The sequence below is a fragment of the Haliotis asinina genome, chromosome 15 (genome assembly GCF_037392515.1).
Source record: "Haliotis asinina isolate JCU_RB_2024 chromosome 15, JCU_Hal_asi_v2, whole genome shotgun sequence".
In the NCBI taxonomy this organism is placed as follows: Eukaryota; Metazoa; Mollusca; class Gastropoda; order Lepetellida; family Haliotidae; genus Haliotis; species Haliotis asinina.
The window spans coordinates 3,452,352-3,479,484 of NC_090294.1; the positions used below are offsets into that span (position 1 = coordinate 3,452,352).

The 27,133-nt window shown below is 39.5% G+C and overlaps 1 protein-coding gene across 1 annotated transcript in view; it reads right to left on the reverse strand.

Moving 5' to 3' along the window:
• Positions 1 to 1,899: 1,899 nt before the first annotated feature.
• LOC137265360 (TATA box-binding protein-associated factor RNA polymerase I subunit B-like) overlaps positions 1,900 to 27,133 on the reverse strand; it is a 44,568-nt gene continuing 19,334 nt past the window's right edge. Inside the window, exons 4-15 of the mRNA XM_067800750.1 lie at positions 25,961 to 26,061; positions 25,282 to 25,388; positions 24,900 to 24,984; positions 23,786 to 23,992; positions 9,883 to 10,010; positions 8,985 to 9,081; positions 6,959 to 7,088; positions 6,274 to 6,445; positions 5,523 to 5,569; positions 4,613 to 4,703; positions 4,088 to 4,191; positions 1,900 to 3,163 (exon numbers count right to left, since the gene is read on the reverse strand). Coding sequence (XP_067656851.1) covers positions 2,376 to 3,163; positions 4,088 to 4,191; positions 4,613 to 4,703; positions 5,523 to 5,569; positions 6,274 to 6,445; positions 6,959 to 7,088; positions 8,985 to 9,081; positions 9,883 to 10,010; positions 23,786 to 23,992; positions 24,900 to 24,984; positions 25,282 to 25,388; positions 25,961 to 26,061 — 2,057 coding nt within the window. The 3' untranslated portion in view covers positions 1,900 to 2,375. The remainder of the gene's footprint in view (positions 3,164 to 4,087; positions 4,192 to 4,612; positions 4,704 to 5,522; positions 5,570 to 6,273; positions 6,446 to 6,958; positions 7,089 to 8,984; positions 9,082 to 9,882; positions 10,011 to 23,785; positions 23,993 to 24,899; positions 24,985 to 25,281; positions 25,389 to 25,960; positions 26,062 to 27,133) is intronic.

Below are 27,133 nucleotides of genomic sequence, written 5' to 3' on the forward strand. Positions count from 1 at the left end.
CCCCAGCCTCTGTGCCTGGTGTCTGCATCGCATATATACATTTTAGGCCTCACCTTCCAAACGTGTTATGGAAGATGCAAATTCGGATGCATCGTTGACAAGAATAATGCCTGCTGCGATTTCCCATTGTCACTTGTGTGTTTAAGTGACCAATTGGTTTGCCGTTGTTTTTACCGGTGGGGAAAAATCCAAAAGCAAGTATCCACCTATACCTGGTCGATAGTGATTCATCATGCTGATGCCGGAACATAAAGTCAGTTTCTTACGGACGTGAGAATAAGTCTCCCTCTAGATTAGAAGAAAAACGTAAAATCTACAAAATTCGTTTCAAGGCTGCAGAGTGAAGTGTGCACGTGTTCCCTATTAACCTTGCAAAACACATGAAGCACATCAACATGGAATAACACACTACTTCTACGAACACAGTGTGGCCTTCTAGCCAGGTTATACTCTACAGTACTACCAAAACGGGAACAATATAAGCCGACACAAACCGATGTAACACCATTCATCACAGACGTCTTAATGATAACTCATTTAAGTATAAGATAAACCATAAACATCATGCTATCTGATGTAGGAAAGCAAACTGTATGTTATTGAAACGTGGTACTTAAATATACCATGACTATAGAAGAATATTTAATCTTTGTTCATTTGCAATGACTTACCATCCTACTGCGTCATCTCCAAATGACTCGTCCATGTGTAAACGTAAACTTTCACTCCAAATTGGCATAAAATTTCCCGCTTAATTTTAAATGTGCTCATGAACATTTGTCAATGTACTGAAAACGTCATGGCGACCTTTCATCATTGCAACCTAAATTTCAACTGTCTGACATTAAGGTCAATTTCTGACTTCATTTTGGGTCAATGGCGTTAGTTATTTGGTTTTATTCACCTCTACTTGCTGTGTGTATCGCACATCTGTAGCTAACAAAAGTCTTCCTTTCACGATGGCAACAGGACGCTACCTCGCGCACTTTAGGCGTTTAACCAGCAACTGGTTTTGACTAAAGTAGGAACTTCTTTGGTCGGTTTCAGTGAGAGAGTTTAGTTTCACCCTGCACTCAACAATATTCCAGCTATATGGGGAGCGTATAGTAAATGGTCTGTAAATAATCAAGTCTGGAACAGACAATCCAGTGATCCACAGCATCAGCAACGAGCTGCGCAGTTGGGAACCGATGACATGCGTCAACCAAGTCAATGAGCCTGACCGTTAGTCGCCTCTTACAAGACAAAGTCGCCTTTTATGTCAAGCATGGGCTGCTGAAGACCTATTCTACCCCGGCTTAAACCACCATCTTCACTAAGATATTTTACCCTTCACTTTAATCAAAGAATTTATCCACACCCCGTCCCCACAAATATTTCCAAGTTTCTGATGGGACCTGAACTACAGACGTTATGATCCGTTGGATGCTTTGTCCACATGACCAACGAGTTTAAACACACACTGACAAGGTAGAGATGTCATGTGTCCGATGATTCCACGCCCTGCTACACATTACTTGATGAACATCAGGTACGTCCTGAATTGCACAAGATGGTACTGCGACTTATTTTGCTAAAATTCCATAAGAATGTGTTCAGCCTGAAGTTGGATGCCAGTGTATTGGTTATAAAATTTGGCTATAAGTCCTGCACTGGGATTTAAACCACGGACCTTGTGATCCGAGGTCAGATGTCTTGTCCATGTGTCCAAAGAGGTTAACCCCGCTAACAAGCTGATAGCATGTAATCTATGGTATACACATGCATAAACATTCAACACTGAAGAATGAGTGAAGTATTTGCGTCATCCAATCCAGCGGCACATTAAATAAAGGAAATCCTGGCAAAGAGCTTGATCACATGTGGAGATGAGTATAAAAATATATATTATACATGAAATATGGAATGGTAACAGATTGACTATAATTTTATTGTCGCAGCTGATATCTGACAAAGTATTCAACATGAAAAGGTTTTAATAATGAACCACTTCAAACACAGTTAACATTCTGAAAACATGAAACAAGATACTTTCTAAATGTTCAGCACATTTTAACCATGTAACTGTGACAAAACATTTCTTGAAATAATACAGTGGACTTGCAAACTTTACCGTTTCTTAAAAAAGTTTTATGTCATTGTATAATAACCATACATTCAATAAATATGAATTGCAGGAAGTATGTACTGTCGTTATCACTTGCGCATGTTCACAAAGGATCCACCATTTCCCCATAGACAAAAAAGTTGAAAATCTTCCACACACGGGGATCTTTTTTTCTTTTACCTTCATTGATTCAACTTTCACATAAAACTTTATCTGCTTTGTCCCTTCACATATCAATATAGAAAAAATCATTATCTCCTTCAAGTCATCAATACCTAACAAAGTCATTGTCTTCTTCCTCCTCATGGGCAAAATATTTGTCTCTGAACTTCCTGATGTCCCTTCCTGGAAGCTTGTGTCTCAGTGCACTGAAGCTGAAATAGATGTAGGACAGCTGAAGGACAAACACGTCCATTTCATAAGGGGAGCATCGAACAATCTCACTACAAATGTTCAGGAGCCAACAGTAGGACTTAGGGCGGTACAACTCCAATGGCTTCTTTCTGTCATCTAAAAGAACCTTCTTAAATATCACAAAGTTCTTGCTGGCACAAATATGTCTTTTCATGATTTCAGCCATTTTGATGTGTGGAATGTGAAGCTTCTCATTTAATTCCATCTTGGTCAACACACGTCTCACAGCTTGCTTTACAGCTGATTTCTTTTTTTTAGGTTTCTGAGACAAATAGTTATCAAAAGAGTCAACAGACATTGACTCGGTGCCACTGCACAGAGAACCATCATCATCCCCCCTTCCGCCGTCATAATCCTCTTCATCCTCAGATTCCATGCATGAGCTGTAGATAGTGTCATCTGACAAGCCATGACGGTCAAGGTCATCCAGAAACGTTGCTGGGGTCGTGATATGTTTCATGCTGCTACATATGAATTTACGACTTTCTGTTGATATCGATCTTTCCTTGTCCTCATGACCTTCTCCTCCATCATGACCTTCACCTTGTACAGTATCAGAAGACTTCTCCATCTTCTCACGTACTAATTTGAAAGGATGAGCTAAGTCTTCCTTTGTTGGCTGCTGGTAGCGATTTTCATCAACTACAAAACAAATGACTAACATCTATCCAGTTGCCAGGTAAAAATTGGTCATGAGAACATTCTTGTAAGTGAATGAGTGTTTAAGCCAACGATTTAACCACTGGGCAATTCCACCTCTGTGAGCTGATTCAAATGGGATTGCCTTAAGACATGGCTGATAATGTCATTGAAGCGACTGGTTTGTCTAGTCTTGATGCATTTACAGACATATTTGTGACATGGCTGTTGTTTTAACAAAACAACAAAAAGAGAGAACCCTGCATGGTGCATTCTTTCCAAAATACACAATCAAAGCTAAACACCCAAACATCTAGGCCAGATATGTTCATAATGAATAAAGAGTAACAGTGATGTTCAGGAATGGCTCATGACGCCAGGGTTGGTTGTGAGTAGGGCGGTGGGATAGCCTAGTGGCTAAAGCGTTCGCTCATCACAACAAAGACCTGAGTTTAATAGGCACAATGTCTGAAGCCCACAGTGCTACTGCTAGAATATTGCTAAACACTGCATAAAAACCAGACTCACTCACTCACAAATATAATGCCATTAATAACACTTCACCTGATCTCTGTACGAACAATTTGCTCTTGTCGACATCTTAAGCATGCAAATACTTTGTCAAAATATCATCATGTTTGGAACATAAGCATTAAAGAATGACTGCAGACAAGAAGTAATATTTTCAGGAGTGTAATAGTTGCCATCAAAGGTGGACATAATAATGGGCTACTCTCTTTGACAATACCTATGTTTGAGAATCAGGTCACAAACTGTAACTACCTAATCTATTTCATGAGGTGTTAAAATGTAATATTTGCAATCTTTCCCTTTCAAAAGATATCACAAAAGCTATTCATCCCTAAAACATGGCCTTTATAAGACAGTTCAAAAAGTAGTATAAAAGAATCAACTTTAAGTACATACCTCCCTTTGGATGGCTGTAGTAACGTGGAACACGGCGACGGTGCTGGTTGGATTTGAAGTAGCTCTCAAGCAGGATATCGATATTGTTCACATCTGTCAGGTCACTGATGGAAATTACATTACTGTTTTCATCTTATAAAACGTTACAAGGTGGATAACAAACATGTAATACATGATAACAATAAAACCAATTTCACAAGAATGTGAGTTAGCATAGATATTCCTGAAAATTACCTACATTATTATGAACACGTACATGATATTTCATTCCATTGATAATAGTAACACTTTCATATCATTGATAACTGTAATGCGGTAATTAACTACTTTTGTGTAGTATGCAAGGTGAGTCAATGAGTTTAACTTTACACCACAGTCAGCAATATTCCGGCTGTATGGCAGTGATGTGTAAACTATCTAGTCTGTCTAGGCTTGTAAGGTTGTCATATCAGCAAGGTCAAGTGTTAAGGTCAAACAATGGGTCAATGCCAAATATTATGTATAGACTGTCTCAGAAACACTCACACATGACTGAAGAGAGAGACATGTTCCGCACATTGAGCCCGCTTCTCTGTCAGGTGGGTCTTCCAGTCTTCAAACACAAACAGCTCATGTCCTGAAATAACACAACTTCTCTGTGTTCCATGCTAAAAGGGATTGGGGGCCTGACCGGGTTGCTTGTTACATCCATGATGCAGTGCTATTGCTAGCACTTGCCTTAACTCACTCACTCACTTGGCTCATGCGAGGCTGATTTAGTGGGTAACAATCAAATGTAAATACTTGTTGCTGATACTTCTCATTCAAACACTGACTTGCTAAACATCATCTTTCACAATGTTTCATAAATATTACACAAATCATGAATTGGAACCAATCTGAACTTGTCATAAGCAAGAGACTGACTGTTGAACTTCACTACACTTTCAACAGTATTCCAGTTACATCACAGTATCCTAGTCATATCGTAGTAATGTTATAACACAGTATTCCAGTTACATCACAGTATCCTAGTCATATCGTAGTAATGTTATAACACAGTATTCCAGTTACATCACAGCATCCTAGTCATATCGCAGTAATGTTATAAAACAGTATTCCAGTTACATCACAGTATCCTAGCCATAACACAGCAGTCAAGATATAACACAGTAACACAGTTCCATCAGAGTATCCTAGTTACACCACAGTACTAAGTTATAACCCAGTATTCCAGATAGATCATAACATATCAGCATAACATAGAAGGATAGTGTGGTGTTACATTGGTTTTAGACACTTAACACTATAAGAGACATCCAGTAGGAAGGGCATGGTGCTGACAAACTCCAAACACCATTTTAGATGCACCAGAATTAAGCCCACAATCATTGGTTCTGGTGTGCCCAAGTTCACAACTCTGCACTCAGTTGATCGGAAGTGTTGTGTAACTTACTGTTTTGAATGAGCTGCTTGATTTCACTTGTATATTCTGACAATTTCCTGCACAGACAAACACAATGAACTAATCAGCAAGTGTTAGTTTTCAACATCAGAGCTATGACATTATTTGGACAAGCCAAACCAGGGCTTAACACAACAAGAAACAATCAGCTATGTACACACTCATTGTTCATCAAACAGTTAATGTCACAGGTAGTCAGAAATCTTGTCAACACTTACTTCCAACCTAAAATAACTCTACAAGAGAATAATTCAATGTCATTAAAATTTCATCAATGTCTGATCATTTACTGCAATACAATTGCACTGAGGACATTCTTTATTTCAAAAAACTTATACATCTGAGGTGTTCCAAATGCCGAAACTTGAAGAACTGTTGTGGAATGACATCATTTTCTTTCAAAATTCCATGCCATCTTCAACCAAAAAGTGTGCCATTAAGTGCATAAGTGGTTTTTGAGTACCAAGCCATCTTGACCCAAAAGACTGCGCCATTAAGTGTATAATTCCTTTCTGACTACCAAGCCATCTTGACCCCCCAAAAAAGCTTTCAAGTGTATAAGTGCTTTGGGAGGGTTTTTCTTTTCACCATTAAAATTTCAGGCGGCTCAGAACTGAAATCAGACCTGGAACACAGGGGGGAACAAGACTGACGAAAGTTACATCCAAATGAATATCCAATTATGTCACTTTTACAGCAAGCATGAGGTGATAATTATTCTTCAGACACAATGGTAACTCACACTTCTGTGATGTCATCAAGCCCAAAATACAGTTTGAGAGTAAGGATGATGTAGGCCATAGCAAGACCATCAAAGAAAGGAAGACCTGCAGCAGCTCCTTTAGCCTTTGGTGAGAACTGGCACTGTGGACGGTGCCAAGATACAAGAGACATCACTAGTCCATGGAACTCTCCTGAAACAGAAAGACTTTCAGGTCACCAGAGTATATACTCAAAGTATATGTCTTCATGTCTTATTGCTTAAGAGCACTTTGGAAGAGCTGATTTTATATTTGGCTATCTGAACAAATCTGAACCATCTCAAAGGTACTATTCCATTACGGGTGTGCCAATACACTGAGGGAAAGACAAACATTAAGAATCATTATGGGAAGTGGGTATGGGATATGTTTTATGTACCTCTAAGAGTGATTGAGTGACAAAAATATAGTGTCAAGTCATTTACACATCACTACTTGTCATGTGTGCATGCAAGATCAACTGGTAAGACTACACTGACTTGGTTAAAGCATGTCACTGTGTCCCAATTACATAGATCTGTGCTCTTGATGTCAATCACTTGAATGTATGGTCAGGATTCCATTATTATCTGACCATTATCATGAAACTGAAATATTGCTGAGACAGCATTGACAAGTAAAATCTGTGCATGTGTGAACTGCAGACTATCTGTGGTAACACCTCACCTGGGAGATCCAGCATCAGAATATATTTGCTGATGAGTTCAGTGACAGGTACCTCCGGGAGGATGCTGATCTCAAGGAAATAAGCCATGTTACCAGTCTGGTACCTCAGGGCATGAGGCTTGGGTATTTCCTGAAACCACACGAGCATGAGTGTCTGTGTGTGTGTGTGAGCACACAACATACCAGATGAATATACTTGCAAGACATATTATATTCACTCTTCCATTGGCATTCTAGAAGTTGGTGAGATAAATGAAGCTTATCACTATATGAATAATGCTTTATTGCACAGAGTTATGTTTCAGTGCAGATAGTTTTTGACTGAAATGTTCCTGAAATGCAATAAACAAGAAGCTGATATCCATAAAGTTGTATGATTCATTCATGTCATATTCATTGAAACCATGTCCATTGTTGTAAGATGACATGTAATCAATCATAAATAGTGACCACTCGATGTAAAATCCCTTAAAAAAGACTAACCACCATTCCTGTACATGAGTTAGCAGTGCACAATGTTCAGTAGTACACAGAAACCTGATCATTCATCAGTCAGTCCCCATATCTTTGAGAGGTGTTCTTTGATAGGTATTCTTTGTCAGGTATTCTTTCTCAGGTGACCACTGACATGTGTTCTTTGACAAGTACTGTTGGTTAGGTATTCTTTATCAGGCATTCTCTGATAGGTATTTTTTGTCAGGTATTCTTTATCAGGCATTCTTAGACAGGTATTCTTTGTCAGGTATTGTTTGATAGGTATTCTTTGACAGGTGTTCTCTGATGCGTATTCTATGTCAGGTGTTCTTTGACAGATATTCATTAACAGGTATTCTTTCTCAGGTGGCCATTGACGTGTTCTTTGACAGGTACTGTGTGTCAGGTATTCTTTATCAGGCATTCTTTGACAGGTATTCTTTGTAAGGTATTGTTTGATAGGTATTCTTTGACAGGTGTTCTTTGATGGGTATTCTTTGTCAAGTGCTCTTTGACAGATATTCTTTGACAGGTATTCTACCATGAATTTAAAAAACATTTGATTCTCACTGGTCAGCTGGAGGTATCAATTACAAAATGTTAAAGAGCAACTGTCCTGAAGAATTTTTAAACAATGTGACATACAATACAAGTTGTTCACTGCTCACCAGGGGGGGCATGGGTTGATGTACCCTCACTGTTTGTTTATATTTCCTGAGCCCATCTTTGAAGCATGGGTATCAGATTGTGTATGAATCACATGATTCAAATCTTGCATCTTGCTGTTTTCACCTGCATGTATTGTCTCAGTAAAATTACCATGGTGTAATTCCCCTTCTTAATATTCACAAAGACTACACTTGAATGTTTTGTCAAACTTTATTTATTGAAATGCAAGGCAAATCTTTTCGTAGCCATCACTAGATTTTGCTGATGGAACAGGAAAAACAAATTTAGAGTTATCTCCCTTCCATCTATCCATACAAAGTATGGAATGAGCTGCCATTTGCAGCAGGGTACATTGCAATGTACCTCGCTTGTAAGTTGCGTACATTGAAAAGAATAGAAGAGCACTTAGCCAATCAGAAAGCGACATTTACGTGTGAGGTAAGATAATGATTAATCTACTTGACACCCAGGAAAACACTGAAATCAACTCATGTCAGTTTACTCAATATCAACAAACAAAAAGATATTTTTTTCATAGTAGAATGGAGAGAGTGTATTCCAAATGAAGAGCTAGGTTGCCAATAGATTTGAAACCCAAAACGCATCGCTATGGCCAACCTCCTAGTAATGTTTCTGTACATTAAAATACACAAGTTTCACCTCCTAGATGTCCAGTTAAGAATGTGCAGCCATCTTACTATGTGTGATACTAACAGCAAGAGTGAGTGAGTATGGTCTTATACCGCTTTTAGCAATATTCCAGCAACATCACACCCAAAGACACCAGAAATGAGACTTCGCACACAGTACCCATGTTGGGATTCCCAGGTGTTTGAGTGACAAGCGAACGCTTTTACCACTGGCTACCCAATGCTCCACTCACAGTAAGAAACAGATGTGGGTCATAACTGCCATACTGGAATTCTTCAGGAAGCAGCGTGGACACTTCAGTGTACGGGATCTCACCGGCCTCCACCAGCCTGCCAAGGAAACCATGTACTACAAATTGTTGGTGTAATGGAACCAGAGTTGATGTTGTTCAATAAGCTCTTCTCATTACCATAAACAAAGCCTGGTGCAACTACATATTACCTACCCATGAGCATCTCATTAACATGAGTTAGGTCCATACAGACTAAGTGAGGTCAAATCTGCAACATTAATGCGACAGATTTATTATTTATTTCATATGATACAACAGAATCTAACAGTAAACATTAGGCCTATGTAATTACGAACCACGAAGGTCCATGGTAGAATAGGCCTTCAGCAACCAATGTATGCCACAAAAGGCAACTATTCTTGTCCTAAGAGGCAACTAATGGGATCAGGTGGTCAGATGACACGTCATCGGTTCCCAATTGCGCAGATCGGTGCTCATGTTGTTGATCACTGGATTCTCTGGTCCAGATTCATTTATTTACAGACTGCCGCCAAATAGCTGGAATACTGCTGAGGGTGGCGTAAAACTAAACTCACTCACTCACTCACTCACTCAAGTGATATCTCAAGAAGGCTCAACTGAAAACAATCTTATTCAACAAGAATGTCATGGTATGTAATCTATGAAATGACAGAGATATGAAACATATTGCACCAACATTATCAATATATGTATTGTAATGCAACCAACTGTATCTTTACACTTCAAGTATATCAACCTTAAACATCATTTGTGAGAAAAAAATTATCAGTATAATCCTAGATCCTTGTGATATAAACAGGATATGCATGTAATATTTCAGAGATGATAATGTTTGTTCCCAACAATTTCGCCCTACCTGACAATATCAGCTGCTGTTGTAGCGTTGTTGGTGTAAAGAAGGCCCAAGTGACACAGAGACAACAGCTTGGAGAGATTCACCCATTCTATCTGTAGCGCCATCATGCGGTTGACGGAGGCCTTTGTCTGGAGGTGTGGAGTTAGCAGTGTTAGTTGCCATCACATGTAATGCGTGGTTACATTCATCAATAATGCACATACATGACAATCAGCATAGATATATCACAGACTATTCTGGTACAGATTTAAAAACACAATTACTGTAATATTACAGATATATCATACTCAGCAATATTCCAGATACATCGCACTCAGCAACATTACCAATGATGAAAGACATATGACAGTCAGCAATAATACACATACATTGCAGTCAACAATATTACAGATATATCACACTCAGCAATACTATGGATATATCACACTCAGCAACATCACCAATGATGACAGATATATCAGCACTATTAAAGATTTATTGTATTCAGCAATATTATACATAAATCAGTCAGTAATATTATAGTAATATTATAGATCTTAATATATATTCTCCCATGAAAATACAATGAGGACCAGAGAAAATCTCTTTCTAGAGCCACTCCCTTAATAAATATGTAAGAATGCAAAGCTATTTCAACTATTTCATCTGTGTTATTCAAATGTTCTACCGAAAACTAGTGCAACATTAGTAGTGTAAGTAATAGCGGTTCTGGACCACATTCCAAACCAAAGGCACACCACATCTGAGACTAATTGTACAACTACTTTTCATCTGTAAAAACAGTTCACATGTAAATTTACAGAGGTGAGCAACTCTACCAAATTTGTAGGGGTACCCCACTTTCACTCCGAATGCCCGTCTGCCTTCACATAAGGCAGGGTTGTTCACATAAGGTCTAAAAACTTCAATGTGGGGCAAACACCACAGTCGTGGTGGCCTACTCAAATGTTTAAATGTGAACTAGCGAGCACATTTGATAAAGTGAGCACGCCGGCTGAGAGCTGGGTTACACAGTGCATCAATAAAGTCCACGTCAGACTTACCCCACTGTATAAACACGGGGTGGGGGTGTATCCTCCATATTGGCTTCAGCGAAACAGTTTAACATGTATCTTCTATTCTTCCGTTGGTTTTCGTGGTAAATGCCTGTTGGGCTTGTTGTATCCCTTGTTTTATATAAATTTCTTTCTCGTCCTCGTTTATAGAATGTTTTATGAACCTGTGATGTAACCTCATTCTTCATTTTGTTGTATTTTTCTACTTCACCTAGGATCAAATGAAACTCCTCTTCTGAGATTTTTTTTGTCATCCAGTGCGGTTGAAACATGATCTTCTTTCATGTTTAACTTTGATACAGCAAGTATTCTAATTTCATCATGTTTCTTTGCTTTACAATTCAATTTGCGGGATACAAATTTAAACACCGACCCAACTGTTCCTGTCACTACAGCTGCTAATTCAAGTCCTAACAAACCCAGTGCAGCTACAACAAACTCCTACTGGTCCTAATCCCATGCTAGTTGCCATTACGGTGGTATCAGCACCATCTATGTAGTTTAAAGCTCTATTGTATTCTTTATGTAGTGATGCCCAGATATCACACTCTTGTTCAAACTCATGTTTTATTTCACATATCTGTTTCAGTCAAAATCCGTCTGCACTTCCCTGTATATTTCCTTCTTCATCTATGGCTGGATACAACCCCATTCTATTTGTCTATAATATAGTTTATAAATTAGTTTTTAATTATAAGTCAGTTAATTTTTGACTGACATATTTTAAGCTTATAAGGTTCATATTATTTTATAGGTATATGCGTGAGATACTAACATATCCATCATCGTCTATAATATGAACCCCATCGAGGCTTGCTGTTGATGGAAAGTCTCGTCTTATTATGATTCGGCAACGTTTATTCTCATGCTTTTTATACCAAAATTATTCTAAGGCCATTTAAAATATCTATTGGACTTGAGGGACTCTCTGCGAGATATACGTCTATAATTAGTGTTGTGTATGATTTCATTTCACGTGAACTCGAAAAATATAGACGTTGGTAATCGTATATTCTGCCAATGCATAAACTGGCATCCAAGTTGACTGGGGCTAACATGTTGCCAATGTGATATGGTATTTGTAAAACTTGTACAGAATTATCTTTTAAGGGACTAAAGGATGTGAGAAGAAAGCCGTTGTTAGTAATTTTGGAAACGTCATTTTGATTAAAAATGATGTAAGGGTTGGTTAGTGTTATTTTGATTACCTATTCAAGCTCTGTAAAATCTGCTAGTGGGATTTTCGTTTGTATGTTATCTTAAAGTATAACAGGTATGGGGTGTCTTCCTCAGCAGGTCAACTGAAACTCTTTGTGTCTCCTAGATCACTGAGTGTTACATTGTAGCTTACCATTGTTTATATATAACTGTTAGAAAATAGTTTCTAATGGTTTTTCTGGTAACGCCTCATGTATGAACTTTAAACTAATAAAATTGATGGGCTCAGATAGAAAAATCTTGGTTAGAGATATAGTGTCTTCCACTATCACTGTGACATTTTGTATATTGGTGTGTGGACCACTCCCCACCCGCATATAAATTGTGCAAACGTGACCCTGGTGTTTTTTATACCACCAGAGTTTGATTCCTTTCATGATCTCAATATCGCTCTGTGGTGATTCACCTAGGAAGACTTCTATGGCCAGCATGGAATTTTCTGGAAGGCTTTCCAGGATGGTAGTCACACCGTGTATAAGTTGAATGGTCTCACCGTTTGTTATATCCGGAAGAGTACTGCACATATTATGATATAAATTATATATAATTATAATATGTATAAATCCAAAGAACGTTACCTCTAAAACGGCAACATAAATGCCTCCGACTTCACACACATGTAAATCTTTGTTGATGCGGATGGTTCGTATTTCAAACCCCAGTTTGTAGATGTGTTTGGAAAGTATAAGCTATCAGTCACTGATGAGAAATCTGTCCACACATGGTTCAATAATCTGATGCAGTTTTGGCAGAATCAACACAATTTCGCGACATGGTGCACTACTACTGTGTGCAGTCTGACGTTGACAGACACTAGGTGCAATGCCCTGTGTAAATCAGTTATCACGTTTCATGTATACTACCAGATTAGGTGCATCCTCAAAGAGATCAGCGCTCCACTTCCACAGGACAAGGCGTGGAATGTAACTAACAACCCATATGATAGACAGGCTTACGAAAGGATTTGTAATGAATTCGGAATTGACCCAAAGACCAACTGGCGTTTACCAGGTCTAAACCATGGTTTAGAAATTCCATACAGCCATGGGCTCTCGGTAAAAGCAATCAGAAAAGACATAGTAACAAACTTTATGAAATGTGAAATGTTTAGTACGGGCAATTTTTTCCATGCCTTAGCTAATATTGTTCCTGAACCTACCAAATATGGACCCCAACCAGTGAAAGATGCTAACGATGATTTACTGAAACGAGGGATACTTTGGCAGGACTTTGCTCTGTCGAGTAATGAATGGAGAGATGATCTTATGAATTTTAAAGGTGATGTTGCTTTCACTATCCAAAAAGTGGAGCAGCCTCCCAGTTCGAAAGATGATTGGAAATTATTTATGCTGGATACATCGAAAGGTTACACTCGCGCCGGATCTATCTGTTTGCCAGGTCAAAAGTGTTCGGTGTGGGATTGTACATGGCTCTGAGCGATATGCGTCTGAGAATCAATAAAATAATGGGCTATGAAATAATCATCGTCACAGCCAATCAAAAATTGGGTTTTATTGCTGATGTAAACGTCTCCCACAAAATTTCCCAATAAACCCACTATCACCTGCTATCAACTGTACTTCTTAATATGTACATGTATATTAACGATTTGATATCAGCCACTAGAGGGTCCCCCACGGGTAAAAGTAGCGCCATCCCCCAAGCCAAGGGTTAAACCAGGGGGTGTGGGCCCCACAGTATCCCCCAACGTGCAGGCAACCAATCAGCAGCATATTGATCGTTAAACAGTGCTGAGTGTCGGAGGTGTCGCAATCAGCTTGTGTCTCAGATTTTGGACAAGCTATGTGGCAGTTTTACCCGGCGTGCTGAGCAACCATGATACAATACTTCCTATGATACCGGGCAGGGCTTCTGCGGCCTTACCAGCGAGTTTAGCCAAGGCATCCCCCAGCGATTTCAGATGTTTTATCCAGTCTCTGACGTCACCACCTGGCGTGGTGTCACCACTCGGGCATATGGGAGATCCCCTACTCCGTGATAGACCAGAGTCGATATGATGAAGCCCAATGCTGTCAGAACACTGGCTATGGTGACACCTTGCTCCCGGAACAATATTCGGATCCTGTCGGCCAACGTGGTTTCCTCGTTCAGTATTCTATCGATTGTTTCCCATATGCGGCTGATTTGGGATCACAGCTGTTCACGATTCGATGAAGCAGATTCTAATCTCGTGCGTCTCTTGTTTTCTAAGTTACTAATTCGCTCCGTGATGCGGTGCTTTATATCCTCATCTTCCGTTTCGCTGAGTTTGGTTTTTTCACAAACTATGTGCTTGTCAAGTTCGTTCAGTTTTCCCATGTTGTTCATGAGTTCTCCATGTACATGTTTCACGGATTCGTCTAGACCGTACAGTTCCCTCACTGGAAATTTAAACCCCGGCAATGGTTTAACCCAGTAATTACTCAACAGTTTCTCGATGCCATCTGACGCTTCTGTAGCACGCTGTGTTATGTCACCACTACTATTTACTGGTAGCTTGAAGATCTTGAATGACCTCCAGAGGAATGTTTGGTTTTGCACCACCATAATCCTGCATGTTTAGTTTTTCAGGGATAAATTCGGTACCATGACGACCGACTAGAGTTGACAAGGCGAGCGGTTTTCTAGTGCACTTGTTAATGAGGTCAACATAAGGGTCATGCTTAAGACGTAGAATACCCTTTTCATCTATGGTAAACTTTGAATAGTCTCGGCCCTGAGGCTCAATGTAGTTTCTATCGCTTTTTAATCCGTCGTAATAATCATTTGCCATGCGCCAGTCGGTTACTATTACGAACAACCCCAGTAAGATAGACTAGAACCAGGTACTGCTGGTTAGATTCCCAAACTTGGGCGAGAACGACGTCTTAGTGCCAAGGACAGCACTACTGGCATTTAACATCCTACTGACTTCAGACGACAAACGTGAGCTAGTCAATAATGTGGGTCGTGCTATAGTCAAGAAAACCACTATAAAAATTGGTGGCAATGAGGCGCTTAGCATAGATGACATAGATGTGTATTACTGTTACACAAACATATGGAAAGGTGAGGTAGAGCGTGACAACAGTGCGTACCAGGGACTCAGCAGCAAAAGATCGAATAGGTTACGTATCGGGTATGCCGTCACGCCAGAGGAGACATCCAAACTACCAAATGGTGAAAAAGCAATCGCTGAAGTGTATGGGAATAGGTTTTGTATCCCGCTTGACTTTGAGTTGCTAACTGGGCACTCACCATTTTACCAAGCCGCACTGGGCGACAGGCTGGAATATAAACTCATGTTCAATGATTACAACAAAGTTGTGCGTGCACCGAACCATGATGACAGTAGTTACGTGGTCGACAACATCTCATTGGAGTTCGACATGGTGACTAGTCCAGATCTTGCCTGGTAAATTCAAAATCAGTACTCTGGAAAAATGACCATCCTATACAAGAGGATACTGCAACACAGAATGATCGTACTCGACAAGAGCGAAGCGGTATGGAATATCAACATGAACATTCCAGCGCGATCAATGAAAGGTATATTGATCCTACCCCTGGAGGAATACCGTTCATTCACAAGAGACAGCGAGAAATTTTTCAACCCAGATATCACCAAAGTAGAAGTGACCATAGAGGGAGTGCCTAATCAATTATTTAGCCATGGAATGAAAGCTCACCAGCAGTGGGATGAATTAATGAAGCTACCGGCAATCAAACGAAACTCAATAGTTGACAACATGGCCAGTGGACTGGATCTATACTCCGTGAATATCGGGGATTAACTAACAACAAAGTACGCGTTATGGTTGGATATGAGATCGATAGATGATAACACTCTACAAGGTAGTGGGCATCGTATCGACAATGGTATAACCATTCAAATAACAAAGAAGGCTCAAAGACCAGGCCCACTCTACCCCACGATCCACACTGCGCTATTATATGCGGGTAGACAGGTTGTGGCAAGACCGTTTTTGTACTGGATTTGTTGGAGGGGTACTATAAATACGTATTTGACAAAATCATTATTTTGTACCCTTCTATAGACATGAACAAGACTTACGAGGATAGATCCTGGGTGATGACAGAGCCAGACATACAAAGAGTCGACACAACTACAAGAGTATTTAACATTGTTTCACAACCAATTTAAAGGAAAACCAATGTTGTTCATCCTGGATGACTGCAGCGCTAACAGAATGATAACAAAAAAGAGAGGCATGCTGTCGTACCTGGCCTTCTCTGGTCGGCAGGCAAATCACAGCATCTGGGTGCTGACACAAAAATTCAACTCGGTGTTGAAAGATTTGAGGGAGCAGACGTGATGGGCGGCATTATTTCACTGCAAGGACAGGGATTCGTTTGAGGAGTGTTTGAGAGAGAACAATGTGATGAGTAAATCAGACTGGGAACAGCAGCTCGCTGAAACTAAACATGCCGAACTCGTGTTGAAAACTGACCAACCAGTGGATTACCAAAGTAATAGTTTAGTATTGGTCTGCGGCCGGCCTTTGTTTTTAATAAAATTTTAGTAAATGTTAGTAATAGTTTAGTAAATTTTAATAATGACCTGCGTTTTAGTCGTGTGTAACCTAACCTTTATCTCTCTGTCTTTACTGTTTGGTGTATGTTGGATATTATTTTTTGAAAACAAAAACTACAGCACTATATTATAAAAAGGAGTGCGATGAATTACTGGAACAGATGTTAGTTGCAGAGGAACAAAAGGACAACAAGCAGCAAGACAGACTGATAACATTGTCGTGGGCGGTAAGGCAAAACAATATTTAGGTGACAACATCACTGACAAAATTCAGAAAATGTCAGATGAGGAAATAAATAAATTATATGCTAGGTATGAGACACAACTCGGGGCTGAGATGACAAAAGTTATAGGTTCAACTATTACCCAGATTAAAACCGGCATAGTGTCACACTTTCTACCAATCCCACCAGAATGTTGACTCTATTTGTGGGAGGACTTAGAGAAGGACATGTTTATCAATAATGTTTGAGCTATATCAGTTGTGCTTTGTATCACAAATATAATATGTATCTAGCCCTGATGACAACAGTGATCATCATGGCAAAGTATTGTAAATTTAATAAAACAAATAATAATAATACTATACAAGATGGATGCTGGCCAGGAAGAGATAATCAAGGTGGGGCCCCACACCTCAGTGATGTAATTGTTTAACTATTAACACTGTCGCCGCTAAACCAAGTGCCACGAAGACCAACTCACGATCTTTCCGTCCCTCTGAAGGAGTGTAGCACTGAGACATCATTGATAGAATACATCTCAGGTCTCAGGTACAACACATTGCACCTGCCGCCATATTTTTTCTTGAGTTTGTTGTGGTAGCAATCATACATCAGGTATTTGGATAGGTCTAGAATGCTCATACCGACATAGACCGGTTGATTTAGTTTAATGTGACTCTTTTCCATATGTATAGCTGCCAAGTCATCATCGAATATAGTACTTCTATTGTACGCCCGGCTCGCTATCAGTTTCCTGATCTTGTCTTCCTCGTTCAACCAGACTAACTTCACGTTATCGCTACATGCTTCGCATTTTCATAAATTTTCCACCATTTTGTTCATGGGTTTGTACAGGTTTTTCTCGAAGTCGTTAGTGGCCAGCTTTCACATATCTGTGTTCATCCTGATGTAGGGTTAAATTCATGGGCTCTGGTCAAACTTAAGTATTCTATGTACTTCAGTCGGCTTCATACCCAGTGATAAATACAGCTGTAAATTACGATAGTGAACAATATGCTTTGTTTTGTTCATCAAATTCGGTACCAGTTTTTCAATGGGGGATGGGGACACCCGACAAAGCAAGTTATGTTGGTACTCAGACATCCAGTCTTGGTTAACTGTCAACCGTGCCAGGGGATAACTGTTGTGAGACTGATGCAATTCCTTTGAGTATTCTAAGTCCACTTCAAGTGTATAGCCAGTGGGGGAATCCGGCACTATGCTCAGGACATCAACCAGCTGGTCAGACACCCATTCGAATCCCCCTGTTGGTAGATACTGACTCATAGCCCAGCCGTACAGGTTGTTAGCATCGAGATAGAGTTGGTGGCTTGTACGTTTATTAGGGTTGTAGCCTTCCACATACTTGTTGTTAACTATAGCATAACGTTTTGATACCATACAATTACCACCACGTGACCCTTTCTCAATTGCATGTCGTAATGGGTGGATAATTCTTACTCCACACCTGTTTTCTTCAGTAGGCCATCCCACGAGTGCGCAGGACTCAAATAATACTATGCCGGGTTCGACCCGTATTGTTTCGAACACATTTTTCTGAATAGCTCAAACACATCTGCCAGCAACAACACATCCATTTTCAAATATACTACTCCAAATTTGATAAGGATCACTAGGTTATATGTGTGTAATTTACCACTAACATAACAAAAGACATAAATTTGACTCAGAAACGTGTTTACTCAGGTTATGAATGAAAATTCATGAATGGCATGAACTTTTATCAATAAGAAATGTTGAAATCTAATAACAACACCAAAAGGCATTTCATTACAAAATGATAACAGCAAACCAGAGAAAGAATTACACAGTTTTGGGGGATAGTCCACCATTACACTTAATTGATGAAGTGTCAATACCGGGTATGGCCTCCCCTTGCATCAATGACGGCTCGACAACGTCGAGCGATGCTGTCAATAAGCACCTGGATGTTTCCAATGGGAAGGTTGTTCCACTCGTTTCCGACTCTGCCGTGGGTTGTGCTCTATGGTGTGAAAGGGAATCCTGCAGCATGTTCCAGACATGCTCAATCGGGTTCAAGTCCGGCGAGCTCGCTGGCCAGTCCATGCGGACAATTGTCTCCTGCTGAAGGTACTGCTAGACCACCGTGGCACGATCCCGGTACAGCAAGCCTGTTGTTGTTCCTCTCTCCAGTACATGAAGATCTGTTCTTCCATCCCTGCTGATTCCACCCCAGACCATCATGGAACCACCACCATAAGGGTAATGTTCATTGATGATGGCCTCATGGAAACGTTCACATTGTCGTCGTTACACTCAGTGCCTCCTGTCTGTAAAGTCTAAACAATACCTGGACTCATCGGTGAACAGAACTGGAACCCAATCGTTCTGTGTCCAAGTGACATGATCTTCAACCCAGTCCATCAGTCAGAGGGATTTGAACACATGCCCCTCTCGAGTTGAGACCTGCATTGTGAAGACGATTCCGTATCGTCTGAGTTGACACATTCACCCCCCCCGAGGTGCTCAGGAGGTCGATATGTAGGTTGGTTGCTGTCCAGAAGGGATGGCATCATGCCTGAAGAGCCACAACATGGTCTTGGCGTTGGGTTGTCGACCTCTGATGACCACCCCCATGTTGTGTGCTGCTGTACCAAAAGTTTGCTGTCGGTTCCAGGCCCTGTTTACAACGCTCTGGCTGAGAGAGTGGTCTCTAACAGAATCACCATTCAGAGGTTTATGACACATGTGACAATGCATGCTTTTGTTGTGGGCTTTCCGATCTGCTTGGGTCATACTCATTGGTGTTTTGTAGTACAATTTTTTCCTGATCGCTTTCTCTTCATGTTGTAAAGCCTTTAGAAATTTCCCAACCACGTCTGGGGCTCAATAAATAACAGGAGGGTTAGTTTGGCCATCACAACGAACGACCACATACCCAAACCCACATGCTTCATGCTGTTCAACTTTTTGCGTGAAACTCTGATTAGGGGATTGGACCACTGTATCGATACGAAGTCGGCATAGATAATGTATGGTACCGGCATCTGATTTTTTGGTTGATAAATTTCAAGATATTGTTCTTTTTGGTCAGCGTATCTACCCGTACGGCTGTCTCCCCTACACCTAGGCAATCACCCCTGTGCAAATCGAAAGCAGGTCAGCCCTAGAAAACCTGTGAAGGCACCTTTCACATAAGTGTTTCTTTCTCTCATATTTCGATTGATCGTTCAACAGTCCGCTGAAATTCTTAATCCATGTGGAGTGATATTTTTCACCTTGTACCATAAATATATTGATTGTTCTACACCCATCCTTATACAATAAAGGACTTATCCTGTGTACTACTACGTTTTTACCTTCTTGTCCGAATACATTTATCGCTAAGTCTGCATTCTGTTTTTCTATTTTTGAGACCTGAGATATGAGGGTGGGTTCATCTATACCTTCCCAATTTATCCCATCATCTTCCGGATAACTGGAAAGTCTGTCAGAATATGTTTCAGTAGGAAACCTTGCGGATCTTATCGCTACCCTCATACAATTATTACCACGGTTTTTAATGTTAACCGTAGCATGTTTTTTCTTAAAATACTCAGGCAGGGGTAAGTATGATCCACCTCTCGATGGTTTATAGTTTGCTATATCCAGGTAGATCATATTAGTCATAACAATAACCCAAACAGACCCCATACTGTCAAATGAAGAGTTGATAGTATCTGGTCGTGTTGTAACTTCCTGATTACCTCTGAAGTAAACAATGGTCTGGTCAATTACTTCATACGCCTGTTGTTTCTCTAGTGTCATTTTTAATATGAGTTGAAATTTTATACCTCTTAAATCTTTCAGTTCTTCATTTACTTTATCAAATACCAACTGTTTTATATCTCCAAACTCTATATTTCTTTGAACTCCCATCTTCCAGCCTCTCAAATATTTTCCTGTAGCAAGTTCAGTCAGTGTGAATTGTAATTGTATAGGTTGTTGTTTCGTTAGTAATTCAATGAGCTCAGACTTCCTCATACGTGAATACCCTTGCATTCCACGTTCACAAGCTTCCTTTATTAACTCTTTCACAGTAGTTTTTTTTTTATATTTTACCCCTAATAAATTAAAGAGGCACTGATGCGGAGCGAATAATGTTTCTCGCCAATGGTCTAATTACGAAACCAAACTGCAAATTGGTCAGAGCCCGCTCCCTCGACCGTGACGGACAAAGGGACTGGGCTCCTGTCCATATTAGCAGAATTTCTTCACCTAAACAGTCAAGAGGCCGGATGCCCATCATATGCCATTATTTAAAAATATCCACGGTATTCCTTGTCTGATCATAACAAAATATCCCAGCAGTGTAGTTTTTTTCGGATGCTTGGATGGTATAGTGACTGATCCAATTTGATCCTATTTCTATCCTCGATATTTAATCATGTTACGTGAAAATATGATGTCTACAGGCACGTAGCAAGCCATTTGTTTCAGTCTGAAAGATTGCAAAGCTTTATATTTAGGTAGTTTTGAGTGTTGGTTCAGCTGTGATAGCAAATATCATACATAAATTTTGGTAGCTATGGTAACTACCATGGTTTATTATTTATGATAATAAAAACACACAGTTGTTTTATTTGAATTCGTAAACTAAAAACGATGACTTTGCCTTTGGTAGAGAAATCTGAAAATTTTCTTACGTTAAAAAACCCAACTTATTACATCTATTTACCCAAGTACACAGCAAATGCCAGTATTCCTTATGTAACAAAAATGTGTTGGTATCCTCAAAACAGTTTCGGCCCATAAGTTTTTCAGGCTGCATGCGACACAGAGGTTACATATTCCTTGCTGTAACTCGCGTTTGATGGTGTAAACCTACACGTGTTATTTGTCATCATTCTTTGGATGGTCAGTTATTGAATTTATAACTGGTATAATTAGTAGTACCATCGCTTCGGTTACTCAACAAAGGTACCCATTTGGCATTTCTCCTGTCTGGTGTAAATACTCAACATTATAAATTAAGGTCTGTAATGGCAAATGTATTGTATGTTATGTAATATGTGCATGTAAGTGATGCAAGAGGGTTTATCAGCTGAGTTACAAAAGGAAACATCGATCAAAGGATTAACCGATAACACGCTGACTGATTAATTACTTTTATCTTCTAGCAGATTTGTCAAAAGGCAGTGTGTGTAGATGTACTAATTTATACTGACTACACCCTGTCGTAAAGTGCGAGTGTAAAAACAACATCCTCCCTTCAAAGAATTAAACACCCTTGTGTTGATTGATTGCTCATTATTGGTTAACTAAATTACTTAGAATGGTGAACATCATGCAATTAGTTGCCAGGTGTGCTATCTTGGGTGACCAATGAGAGGTTTTCACCAATGTGAAAGACGTGAAACGATGTTACTTTTTCGCAAATTAGACTGTTGTAAGACACACGACACAAAGCAGGATTATTTACCAGCTACAGATGAATGGAATACGATTTCTTTTATGTGGATATTGATGAATACATTCCTGAACAAGGTAGTATCCTGACATTGTTGCTATAAAATTAGTCTGTTTTACATGCATTTTGTTTTAATTTATTTGTTGTAGCATTCAGCAGAATCTATATGACAGAAAACACACACTAGATCGCGTATGTGTGTGAAATAGGATCCACACTGGCAATATAAAAAAATCAGGGAGCCTATATAGAGGTAGGGTATCTCTGATACAATGTATAAATGTTGCTGTCATGTTAGAAATGTACTATAAGTATAAGCAGACCGTGTGTTCTTTTAGTAATGTTCAAAATCATACAAATATACAATAAACTAATTAGGGTTATGAGACAAAATATAGAGACGTACATTGGCTTTGCTATTTTTCCGTCCTAATAGTTTTTATTACTATTTCTACCACTGGCAGATGATTAACCTTGAAAGTGTTTCATTCGTTTTCACAATACATTTGTAATGAAGTAAAAATGACTTCACCTTAGCTGATCTGTCTATAAATAACTATCAATTGCGCACAAGGACTGAGCAGCAGAGGTCACGAACCAGTCACGAATTCTGGGATATCATCCAGGTACTCACGGGAGAAAAACAATAACAAAAGTTCACACCAGTCCACAGAAATTGCTCCACATTAGTGCCCCTCAAAGTAACTCAGGTTTCCTCATATGACAATACCCCCCGCATTCCACGTTCACATGCTTGCTTTTCAACTCATGCACTGTAGTTATGTTACAGGGTTCATAATATATGTGAATCATTTCTCTAACTGTATGTCACCGTGTAATCAGCTCTCAGCGGCACAGACTTTATCAATCGTGTGAGGTCATATGCACTGTGTAACCCAGCTTTCAGCCGGTCGCTCACTTTATCGATCGTGTGAGGTCGTATGCACTGTGTAACCCAGCTTTCAGCCGGTCACTCACTTTCGTGTGAGGTCGTATGCACTGTGTAACCCAGCTTTCAGCCGGTCGCTCACTTTATCCATCGTGCCTGCTAGTTCACATTTAAACATTTGAGTAGTTAATGGAATAGGCCACCACCACTGTGGTGTTTGCCACACATCGAAGTTTTTAGACCTTATGTGAACAAACCAGCCTTATGTGAAGGCAGACGGGTATTCAGAGTTTGTGAAAGTGGGGTACCCCTATTAATTTGGTAGAGTTACTCACCTCTGTAAATTAATATGTGAACTGTTTTCGCAGATGAAAAGTAGTTGTATACTTAAGTCTCAGATGTGGTGTTCCTTTGGATTCCCCTGCAAATTTGCAGAGGATCTGGAATGTGGTCCAGAACCGCTATTACTTATACCAATACATTTAAGATCACAACGAAAATGAAGGATTAGTTGGGTCACTTCTTTTCAGGCCTATGACAACAGAAGATTACCTTCAAAATGAATTTATCATCGAACAGAGACACATCAGACAGATCATCCTTGTCCTGTCGAATATAGTCAGCTGACTTGGGATACATTTCGTCCACTTCCTCTTCTGACTCCGAGCTGGGGTACTCATCCCTGTCCTCCTTCGTAGGGTCATCCTCTGCATAAAATTCTTCACCTTCTAAGGAGACTGGGGTGACACTGTCCACTACCTATAACATGTCACCAATGTGGTTCTCATGTCATCTGTACATCCTCAATATCAAATATGTCATTCTTAAATAAAGTTAATAGCTTTATATCAATGTATCTCAATGTTAACAACAAGACAAAGTCATCCATATCCCCTGCAATGGCAAAATATTCTTCATGAATATGTGTATAAGTTATGATCATGTGAAATGTCATTAGTTTCCCACTGGACCTAATTATATATGTAATTTGGTGATGAAACAAGTTTTTAAGTTCTCCTCAGGAAAAGACCACTACCGCCAATTTCAGTCTAAGTCAAAACTTGATGCCATGGAAACACAAAAAATATTTTATTCAGAAATCCAAAACTACCAAAAGGCACCAGGACACCACCAGATCTATCTATGAGCCAAGCTGGTGAAGAAATGGCGAACAATTTGAAAGTAAGACAAAAAAGACAAATGTGCATGGACACAGGGGATAACAATTAAGATATTATTGAGGCTTTGGGTTCATGGAACCTAAATATTTAATTTTCCACAGTACTATTGCAATAATGATCTGTAAAACATTGAATGAGTTAAGTCTGTAAATATCAGAACAAATCATTGAGCTACATTTCCAGGTCTCAGTCAGGAGTAAATTGAACATATGAATATAGAAGCAGAAACGTTTTGATGGTTTCATCAAAACTAATTAGAATGTGTTCAATTTCAGTAAAGAGCATGCAGTTACCATGGTTACCATGACAGCTAAACAATGTAAGTGTGAGATGAATTACTGCAGTGTTGACAACACAAAAAAACACTTCCTATACTCAGGGCAAAAGCATCTTCAATCAGTTAATCATCACACTGTGACTTTCAAAACCACAAAACACAAACTCATTAAAACTGAAAATATTTGTCAAAATATCACAGTATCTACCTTGTTGGGGTTCCTCTTCTTGTGCATCCTGACATTCCTCACAGCTGGAGGAATGGGGTTCTCCAGGGTACCATGGTACTTCTCCCTAGTACCAACCAAAACTTCTACTTATTCAACAGGTGAGATGGTTGAGGTAAAATGGGATCTAACACCATGTTTAAAATTACTACACTTATGAGGGAGTGGAGTGCATGTTACTACCCAGTGAGATAGAATGCATCAGGATATCATTAACACCACAATTGGTATAATATTTCTAAATATGTAAATCAGTTTGGCAGTAAATCCGATTCTGTACATGCAAATATCACATTGTCGAGAAGGCAGTGATTATTAATAGGCAACTGTAACATGTTTGGCTTGAACAATCTCATAATGTTACCTGTGTCGGACATGTTTTTTTAGGGCTTCTGGGTAGATTTGTTCATCCTCAGAGAAGGCCACCTTGAGTTTGGAGAGATAAAGGGCCCATAACCGGAACACAAACTCCTGAAACAAAACACCCATCCAGTACCAGTAGCACATCTCCACGTGTTGCCATTCTAAAACAGTATCTGATCTGAGCATCTAAACTGAGCTGTAACAACTTAACAGCATTATAATCCAAGAGTCAAAAACAATTGTATCAAACAGTAATCATGGCATATAATGATGTATAAAGTGAGAAGCACAATATCATTAAAATAAACCTTAGCCCTATTGTTAATTTAATGACCATATATATGACATGTGATATGGGCTTTATGTTGTAAGACCACCAGTAGTTGGTTGGATGGTTTGTTGTTTTATGCTGCACTCAGGAATATTCCAGTTATATTGCAGCAGTCTGTAAATAATCAAGTCTGAACCAGACAATCCAGTGATCAACAGTATAAGCATCAATCTCAGCAACTAAAATGCCGGCGGTGATGCATTTAAATGAAATTCACAAGCACTGCTACATTGTTGAAAAATCTAGCATATACTCACGAAGAAGCAGGATTTGTACCCATAATCATAGGTTGCCAGCATGCAACCTGACACGGAAGTTTCACCATAGCGCCCCCATCATATAGCCATACCTCTAGTTTAGCATGTGCCCCCAGTCTGATGAAAGCCTGCACTTGATGTTTGAGGATAATTTGATAGGCCTCGTAGATAGTCCATGGTCTGCCCTTGTATTCTGTCAAGTTATAGACATGTCATTCTTCAATGCCACACTATGTAATATTCCATTTATACCACTGTGGTCAAATATAACCAAGTTAGACAACCCAGTGGCTAATATAATGACAAATGGTACACATTATCAGATTATGATGATATGCCAACCAAGAAGTTTTACCATCTGATCCATTTCTTCACCTCATCCTACAGCTGCTACGATTTACTTGCATATTCAAAATATCAAAGTGTATCACTTCATTAACTCACTCACTGGGATCAAATATTCATGCATATTTTTTTAAGGGATGTTTTCAACTGAAGTGAAATATAGAAAATGCAGTATATCCAAGCTAGGCATGATGACAGCTAACACATATTTAATTTGTCAGTAATTTGACAAAATTTATATTGCTATTGTTGCACTCGATATACTACATAAACTGATTTGTTATTGTATTTGTTACCCAATGTTTGTATCCACTGCCCAATATTTGTGATACGCATCATATTCACCTCCCAGATGATTCATTGCAGCCCCAAGTCATACTACCAGCATATGTTACTGAAGACCAAATCATGTACATGGACTCCCACTCCACAAGATGGATGAAGACTCAGTCTATACATGATTATCATCATTCACATTGCATTCAGGAAAAGGAATGGGGGGAAAAAAATGTTAAATTTTTAATCTTTCTGAGTGAGCTTAGCTTTACACTGCACTCAGCAATATTTCAGCTATATGGTGGAAGCCTGTAAATAATCGAGTCTGGGACAGACAATCCAGTGATCAACAGCATCAGGAATCAACTAAGTCAGCTTGCCTGACCACCCAATCCCATCAGTTGCCTCTTGCAACAAGCATGGGTTACTGAAGATCAATTCTAACCCAGCACCTTAGTCTTTCTCCAGCAACAGGTCATATATGGAGCATGATCTACATCCAAATCATGCATGCGGACATGAAAAACAAGTTGCACCAAACACAACCAGGTTATACCAGATTACAACAGAACAAGCTGCCAAACATCACATTTCACTGTTAATTGTTTCTCGAAGTTTGTGAGTCAATAAAACGCTCACAACTT